Source organism: Melopsittacus undulatus, chromosome 3 (genome assembly GCF_012275295.1).
Source record: "Melopsittacus undulatus isolate bMelUnd1 chromosome 3, bMelUnd1.mat.Z, whole genome shotgun sequence".
Classification (NCBI taxonomy): domain Eukaryota; kingdom Metazoa; phylum Chordata; class Aves; order Psittaciformes; family Psittaculidae; genus Melopsittacus; species Melopsittacus undulatus.
The window spans coordinates 48,570,641-48,580,025 of record NC_047529.1 but is presented as its reverse complement, the minus strand read 5'-3'; the positions used below and the strand labels follow the sequence as shown (position 1 = coordinate 48,580,025).

Here is a 9,385-nt window from a genome sequence, read left to right as displayed (position 1 = left end):
ATATTTATAACTCAATAAACAAATTTCTAGAAATAAAAGTTTCTGCAAGTACACTAGCAAGAAAAGAAAGGCTAAGGAGAATCTCCATCCTTAATTAGATGCAGGGGAAACACAATGACAAACTATGAGGAAAAGGCTGAGGTACTCCATGCCTTCTTTGCCTCAGTCTTTGATAGTAAGACCAGTTGTTCTCTGGGTACCCAGCCCCCTGAGCTGGGAGGAGAATGTAGCCCCCAAAATCCAAGGGGTGCTGAGAGACATGGTTTAGTGGTGGAGTTGGCAGTGCTAGGTTAACAATTGGATTTGATGATCTAAAGGCCTTATACAACCTAAAAGACTATGTGGTTCTATGAACACATTCAGCCTGCGACCCTGCCAGAAAGGGCATGGGGTTATAGCAGATCAGGAACACAGCATGAGTTAATGGTGTTGTACTATTGCAAAAAAAGCAAACATAGTGCTGAGAAGTATAAATAGAATCACCATCAGTAGAACACGTGAAGTAAAGCTCTCAGCTGATTCAGGGCTGGCAAAGTATTGGCTGGAGTACCATGACCCACAGGAGCACCCAACAGTTACCATCAGTTGGTCCTGATCTTGATGGGCTAAGTCAGACATGAAATACAAGTGCCACCCTAAAAAAGCTTGATGTTTTTGTAACAATGTAGTAGTTCCCTTTCTCCCAAATCAGTGGTCTTTCTCAGTGACACAGGATATGGAGATTCCAGTGGTACAAACAACGGTTCAAGGGGGCCCAAATCCTATGATCCATCCACCATAGCCAGAAATAGAGACATTTCCCAAGTTCCATTTGTAAATATTTAAACTCAGTCAGTCCACTTAATCATCTACTTCAGCAAGAAGTACTTACATTTGGCTTAGAAAGTAAGTTATGAAGTATCATTTGCTGAAGCCTTTTAACACTAGGTTGAAATGTGCTTCTGGTCTAGTTGCAGATGTCCCTGCTCATTGAAGGGGGGATTAGACTAGATGACCTTTGAAGGTCCCTTCCAACCCAAACTATTCTGTGATATGAAGGTACACTAGATGACCAGTGTTCTTTCTAGTCTTTTCTTTTACTAGGACTATTTCAAGTAGACCTTTTCATATATCCATAGTACTTCTGGGGTGATTTCAGAGAGACAAGAAGCTGTGACTGCCCCATCCCTTGAAATGTTGAAGGCCAGGTTGGACAGGGTTTTGGGAAACCTGGTCTAGTGGAAGGTGTTCCTGCCCACACAGAGGGGTTGGAATCAGATGATCTTTAAAGTCCCTTACAACCCAAACCATTCTGCGATTCTATGATATGATTCTATAGGGGGTGGGAGGAAACCATAAACATAGGTACTTATAAAAAATTATGAGTTTTAAAAGTATACCATATAGAAACCATTTGAGAAACAGAATTAGGTGCCTGCCAGAAGGGCAAAGCCACTTTATTTTCTGCCAGAAACATCTTGATAATAGATAATGCTCACTAATCGTTTATCTGAATGTAGGCTAACATTTGCAAAAAATACCAGTATCACTTACACAGCCATAACAAAATAATTTAGCCACTTACAAAAGCTTTATTTATATTCTTGTAATACAGCTTTATCGTTCAATGTGGACCTTTTTCTGGATAATCACCTCCAACTGCAGAAGAACTGCTGAACATTACCCCTTTGGCTCATTTTGAACTATTTTTGCCATTCAAATATTGTGAGGTCATGGAAGAGTTACTCTAAAATTGGTCTTGCTCAAGGTACTGTGCAAAGGCAATACAAACATGACAAAAGTCACAGGAGGTTATAAATACTAGCAAGGAAAGCAATCACTAGCAGTAGGTTCAGACAAATAAATCTCTACTAATCCTGTTAAATGCTAAAACGTTCCAGGCCTCAGGTGGAAGACTTCTACAGGTGACAGAAGACATCACTTTTTCCTGTTTTTCTGGTCTTCCTTTTGAACTGAAAAGGTCTGTTGCTATCCTTACAAATCAGAGACACATTTATCCTTGCACATAGCTATGATTTTGTTTTTATTAGTGTTTGAACATAACAAACAGAAAAAAACCCTCTATTTTTAGGAAGGCAGTGAGGAGTAAATTTGTACCTAAAACACAGCAGTTTATGGTTTCTGAAGTGTGATTATATAAAAAAAAGATCCAAATGACTTAATCTGAATCAGCTGTTCCATTGCATACCTTGTATAACTGGGGTAAGGTGAATGTTCTTATCAGGGGGTCAGATCTTAGCACAGGTACAGTGACTGAAGTAACTTTTGGCATCAATCAGAGAGTTTTTTATAGAGAGCGTTGCAACATAAAGAGAAAAATTACATCAGTACACATTGCTTTCTCTGAGGCACAAGTATTGCACTTAGGCTAGCGGTCTATCAGGATGGTTTCAGTGTCCCCACAAACAAAGGAAAAAGGGTATTTCCACATTGTTTTTTATTTTTATCATGACTCTGTTTTTTATTTTTATCATGACTCTGTGTTGCTTCCATATCTAAGAAAGACCTGAAGTGCTACCATGATACATATTGAAGGTAATACTCAGGACTTGGGTAGGCAGATCCTTGGTCATCCAAACAAATACAAGGAAGGCTGGATAATCAGTCTCAAAGACTCCAGGTTTAATGTTTGTTCAAATCTTATTAATACTGATTTCCGCAATACTTTCTGAGATGATGGAGCAAGGGAGAAGTTTATTTCCTGAATTTGCTGCTGATTTGCTAATCGAGTTTCCAGAAATAGAGACTTGGAATCCTTCAAATTTTCCTACATTAATTAACCCCACATTCATTTTTTGAAGCTACTTAGGGAATTCACAAAAAAGACAGATTCTGTGAAAGCCTTTTTTTTTTTTTTTAATAAAATATGAGGTAGTAGACTGCCTTCAAGGCCTACAGATCAAATGTGAAGTGATAAGTTTAAAGGAGCTGCAAAACTGTGATCTGTTTGTTGCTGCTTGACAACAGGTAGCAAAACCTCCTACCCTTAAGTATTTTCACAGCCACATTATTTCAAGCTGGGCCATTTCTCTAGCAAGGCTACGGTACCCATATAGAAATCATTTCTGCTTTTCAATACATGAATTTAGAGGAACAAAACCAGAGTCATGCAGTACACAACAGACTGTATGCAAACAATTTCAGAACATATTGCAAACAAACGCTAGGGATAGCAGTACAAACCAGCTCAGCACCTGCTCTGCCCTAATACCCCCTCCATCCCCATCAGGTGTAACCACAACCAACATAGCTGAGGCCAGCACATGGTTACCTCTGCAACCCAAAGCTAATTACATCAAACACATGGTCCTGCCTGCACAAAGCTATGGAGCCCATCCCCTTTGGAAAAGGTTGGATTTCACAGTCATTTAATAGTAAAAGGAAAGTGAAATTTGACTGTTGTTAGAGAACACAGGCCTAATTTGTGCATGTGGCCAACTCCAGAGGGTTTGGCTTGGGATCCCATGCCAGTCCATGAGCTCTGCATCACAACGTGGTGATCCCTCAGCGTTACAGGGCCATGCCCACCGCACCGGCTAACACCAGGCCCTGGATAAAACCCAACGTTATAATGGAGAACCGCTGGTAGGATTCCCCTCAGCAGGTGATAAGCGCTTAGCCTGTTCCTAGCGGGCACAGAGCCAACCGGAGGAGTTCTCCGAAGCGGTAAAGGGGAGGGCGGTCTAACCCTTTAGCAAATGCCGGGCCCGGAGCGATGTCACACCACCGGGTGCTGCCGGTCGCGGGGAGGGCTGCGGGCCCGCACCACCCGCGCTTTCCCCCCTCACACCTGGCTGCCCACCCGGCTGTGCGCGGAGCCGCCGGTGACTCAGCGGCAGCAGCGCCCGGTGACACCCCCAAAGCACACCCCCCCGGCGGCGGTGCCTCGCCGCGGCTCTGCCCCCTCCCTCCCGCAGGATCATCCCACCCCGCCGGGCGGTCACCTCAGCAGGAGGAGCTGCCACTTTGCCTCGGCTCCCGCAGCGACCTGACGGCAGTGAGCAGAGCCGAGCCGAGTCATGCAAGGAGAGAAGGCAGCCGAGTCCCGGGGCGCCGGCCGCTCCCGGCAGATCACCATGAAGAGGGGCTACGAGGTGCTCCGCGACCCCCACCTCAACAAGGTAGAGGCAGGCAGGGCAGGTGCGCCCTCTCCCTCGCCCCGAACCCCCGTACGCCCACCCGCGCGGGACGGAGAGACCTGCCGTGGCTGCCTGCGGGGCCCGGCCCGAGGCGGCGGGGACGCCCGGCGGCCTCTCGCCGCCGCCGCCGCCACCTGTCGCAGCGCAGCGCCTGGAGAGCGTCCCGCACGGCCCGGTCCGGTCCGGTGCCGCACGGCTGCCGGCGGGTCGGGGCCGGCTGTGGGGCAGCGGGTGCAGGGCAGCGGTACTTCCTGCGGGTCGGGCGGTGCTTCCTCTTCCTCCGTAGCGGCGGGGGGCCCGTGGGCGGACGTGTGCTCCCCCGCCCCGTCATCGTCGGCCGGGGGCACGGAGCCCACCGTGAGCAGCGGCGGTAGCCTTGCTGTATCTTCTGGAGAAGAGAAGCAGCAGCAGCCCAAGGAGGATGCTGCTGAGAGTTACACCGCTCTGATACCAGTTCCTGGTGCCGTGTCTGTGCTTTCCTGGTATCTTCCTTCTTTCCTATCTCTCTTTCCCACGGGCTCCCCAGCTTGTTTCATGCATACAAGCCTGGCTTGTTCGTGCCGTTCCTTGGTAGGTGAGAAAGGCAATTTACCACCACTGTTCCACGTGCAGTTGTGAAATTCAACTCCAGTTTACCCCCCTGCTCTGCATCAGTCAGGTCTTGAGAGATGCTGTAGCATAGCAAAACCTTTTTGTCACATCTCTTAATTTAAGAATAATAATCCATGATGATAAAAATTAATCTAATCTGGAAAAAAAATCTGTGTTTGCACAGCTCTGATAAAGATGCAAATTTCAGATAGTAAAATACTTTATTGGTGTGACAGGCTCTGGATTTCCTGCTAAAATGAAAAATGGGTAAAGTTAAAGGTAATAAGCCTCACCTAGCACATAAAATCTTGGTCAACTCAGCCCTGACTGTGTTCTTGCAAGTTACCTTTAATGGTGCTCTGCCTTGTACCTCTGCATCAGGCTGTATATGCAGTCATTTTAGTTATTGCTGAGTTGAATAAATTGATGCAAACTATGTCTCTAGTTTTACTGGGTAGGTTGACTCATCATTAAAAGTTCCATATATTAGTGAGATGAATAGTGCTTTTATTAGCCTTAGTGCTTGACTACAAGGTTTCCTCAGAGGCTGTCTAATGTCTCTGTGTAGGCCCAAGAAGGTCTCCTGAGGTTAGGTGAAAGGAAAATTAATCAAAACATAAAACTCCCAAGAAGAAACCAAGGAGAGGCTGTTTCGCTTGGGATTGCTTTTAAGCAGCTCTAGTATTCACGGAAAAATATTATTCAGAATAAGCAGGAAAGCCAACCCAACAAAAAATCCACCTTGTTTTAAGAAGTAAAATGGGGCTTATTCCAAAATACATTGAATACAGGGCACTTGCAGGGAAAGCAGGAGCATTGCTACCTTCTTCCTCTCAAATACATATACCTTGCTTCTGAACAGCATAGCTGGAGATGAGGTGCTATAGAGAAAGGGTCTTGCTTGATTTCTTGGCTTTGGCTTTATTTTTGCCTTCCCCCTCAGCTGTGTTACTTGTACCACAGCAGAGAAGCTGGAAGAAGTAGTTGTTCATTACCAGCCACATCCACCTAGCTAACACAGAGTTCAGTGTTAGAAAATGTCAGCCGAAAAATCTGGTCCTTATGCCTATGAGAGTCTGGTCCTGCTCTGCTGAAGAACAGGTAATCCAGTTTTCTGACTGAGAGAGGTGGCTTGGTTAGTGTGGATATATTACACACTACTGTATACATATATACATATGCATATGCACACCCCTTAATATACATATATTTTATTGCCAAATATATATATGGGCAATAAAATATGTGAAGTACTGCCAACATAGTTGCCAGTTTGATAGCTTGAGGCCTGCCTGTGTGTGTGGGAGCTGGTATTCCCAGTTCACTTTCTATTGCCAAGGCTGTTAAACAACCATGAGGTTGCAGAGAATTCAATTTGAAGCTGGGGGGAGGAATTTTGTTTAATGATTCTAAAGTACAGGGATTGTTTACAGTTCTGCAGAAATGCCAGAACTCTCTGCTATCTCCTGGGCCCTGTCTAAGAGCTGCAATTCCTCTGTATTGGTGCTTTCTCTTGGGTACAGTGCCAGTCCTATTTGCATATACTTGGTAAGAGTAGACTGAAAGTACTGAGTAGTGCTGTCTAGCAGTGACTTATAGAAAAACAAGACAAATGATGTTTCGGGGTCTCTTAAGCCAAGACAGCTGGGCTATCAAGCAGATAAAGCTGAAGTATGCTGCAATATGTGGAAGTGTGGGGCTTGCGTCCTCAAATAATGCACTCCTTTTCTCAGACAAGCCAAAATGAAAATTTTACAGGGAACCATTTATATGGGGATATCTTTAAAAGTAGATGTAAAAAGAGGGAGCTAATTTTTAATTTTTTTTTATTAATACCTATCTTCATTTCGTCCCCCACTCATGGAACAATAAAGCTGGATTTCTGCACACTCAGTGCATATGTTACTTTTTATGCTTTGGCTGGTGAGAGGTGAGAAAGGGCTGTGGAAATGTCAGAGTAAACATCCAGATTTCTTCTTTTCCACTTGCCTTCTACTTCTGCCTGGATGGCAGAGTTTCCAGAACATACTAAGCACTGAAGTATGTTGAAGCCCTAGGCAATGTCATTCTTAAATGTTTTATGTTTCCTTTGTAAGTAATTCACAAACATGTACAGACTTTACTGAGGAAAAGCTTAATAAAAACCTTTGAGGTTATTTTATTTTTTCGTGCTGGGACGTTTTGCCTCTATGTAAAACCATTGCTGCTTTTACAGCTCCATCTCAGCAGCAGTGATGCATCAAAAATTATGAGTCATCGTGACTTTAATTGCTTGTGGACACATGTCCAAGTCTGTGAACAGTTACCGTGATTCAGTTTATCATCTGAGATTTTAGGTCCATAGTGTTCAAATGTGTATTTAGAACCTTTTTGTTGTCTCCTCTCCCCCCCCCCCCCCTTAGACAACTAAACACATTGTAAATAGCAATTACAGGGAAAACAAACATAATTTCACTTCTTTTCATTGAAACAGATCACATTTAGAAACCTTTGGCTGGGAGTTCCGTGTTCTTTAAACTGATGAGCTACAGAAGTGTGAAAGCAATTTGCTCCACTTCTATAAATCTCATTTATACTTTACTCAGTGTACAAGTTTACGATTTTAAAGCACACAAATCATTTGACACTAAACTTTAGTCTAATTTTTCTTTTTTTTTACCATTTAATGTTTAAACAAATAATAGTTTCCCATAAGCTACCTATTTTCAGAATCTTGATGTGAAGATATGCAAATGCGTATTTCAATACCAAACTTTTTCAATAGCCTGTATTAGTTGTCAAATGTAAACACTTGAAAACACCGAGAAATTTTGCCATTGCAGTAGTGCTTTGCTTCCAGGCTGCTTTCGTATTCTTGCAGAGGAGTTCAGTGAGCAGGAAATAAGTGATTCTGTGAAATCTAAGTGCTGGAGGGCTCTTTTCCTTACCCAGCTGCTTAATTGTTACCCCTCTCCTGACAGTGCTATCATCATTGCTGAGTGTAGTGTGCATGTAAACAGTTGGTCCCTCTTTTTTATTTTCCTTTTATTCAAGTTGTCCTAAGGAACTGGAGAATTTCAGAACAGACTGTGATGGGGATGCTGAATATCCAGGACCTCCCAATCAATCCCACCTGCCAAGACATTTATGTTTTATCCTTATCACCTCCTGTGATAAGGATCCCACCTACTGTGGGATCTTAGTAGGTTCTCAACTAAGCAGTGATAGTAGTTGTTGGCTGGAGCTGGCTGTCAGACGCACTATAAGATGTACGAACCGTAAGATATGTAAAATGCTCACTATAAGATAAAAGAACCACACTGGAATAGACCAAAGGTCCCTTTATCCCAGTGTCTTATTTCAGACAGTGGCCAAACTGGAGATCTCAGAAGTGAAAGACTGAAGGATGCCTCTAGTGACACTTTCTCAGAATAAACAATTCTAGGCTGAGGGAATAAGCAGTTTATCAGGGGGTTATTAAGATACGAATGCTTGTCCTTCCTATCAGATTACATATGCTATCTGTACTAATTTACCATAAACACAATTGTAAACATTTTTTTAAAATTTTAATTCAAGTGAAATTTGTCATTTAGCTAGACAGAAATATGGACTTCCCATTTGCCTGTATGTTTCAGAGAGTGGGAGAATGCTTGTGAAAACCAGATATATTTCATTCTGTATACAGCTAGTTGCATCACTAAAATCAAATTTGATTTTGAGAAAGTGTCATCCTGCGATTGGTGTGGGTGACACATAGAAAAGGTCTTGTGACTGACATTTGTTGGTGACCCTGTAATAGGCCTCAGAAAACCTGACTTCAGTAAAAAAATCAGGAGCATTCCATTTACTGGGTAAAAGAGAAGAAACATTTAAGAAGCTTCTCTAAACAAATCTATTCCTTTATCAAATACCAAGCATTGGAAGTCTTTTTCTCCTTCCATTGTTAATGTTTGTATTTTCACACCATAAACATGTCTGCTCTGGCTGAGTCCTCTGGAGTGTCCAGTGCTCGCTAGTTGTTGCTTTTGTCTTAGCTGTAGATAGATGTTCCACAAGGAAAACTGATGAAGCTGAGGATGGAGGAGGAAAACACTCCTTAAAATGACATATTAGCATTATCTGTACTAAATTGGAAAATAGGTTTTCTGGAGGTTACTTGATATTGCAAAGGATGACTTCATATTAAGTGGTAGTAGGCATGATCGTGTCTTTTAGATTGGCAGATGGTCAGTTCCATGTGAAAGTAAAGGTATAATTTGAGGAAATCTTTTTTGGGTATAGTTGCTGATCACTCTCACTGTCTTCTGCCTCCTTTTTTCCTATGAAGATTTTATCCTTTACAGCTTTGTAGTTTTTAACACTAATATTTCCAAGTACTTACCCCCATCAGATCATGTAGCATAGAGATAAGCATATGCTCTTTTTCCAGTGTTTGACAAAAATAAATGGTATAATGATTGTGCTAGCACAAAAAGCAAATCAGTCTAGTCTGCCTGAAACCTTTTAGGGTGAACTTGTATAGATTTTGCCTGTTTGGTGAGCTTTGCAGTTTTGATGTATTACTGGGGTCTCTGACGCTGGAGTTGCCGTTCTGTGGACTGGCAACCTAAAACAGGAGGTTCTTCAAGTATGAGATTGGTTCATACCAGAGGTATTTGCTCTTCAATAGCCAG

At 42.9% G+C, this 9,385-nt stretch overlaps 1 protein-coding gene across 1 annotated transcript in view; it reads left to right on the top strand.

The window, feature by feature from the left end:
* Window positions 1–3,909: 3,909 nt before the first annotated feature.
* The window catches only part of ME1 (malic enzyme 1), a 167,375-nt gene continuing 161,899 nt past the window's right edge, over window positions 3,910–9,385 (top strand). The window contains exon 1 of the mRNA XM_005153144.3: window positions 3,910–4,121. Within this exon, the coding sequence (XP_005153201.2) occupies window positions 4,020–4,121 (102 nt within the window). The 5' untranslated portion in view covers window positions 3,910–4,019. The remainder of the gene's footprint in view (window positions 4,122–9,385) is intronic.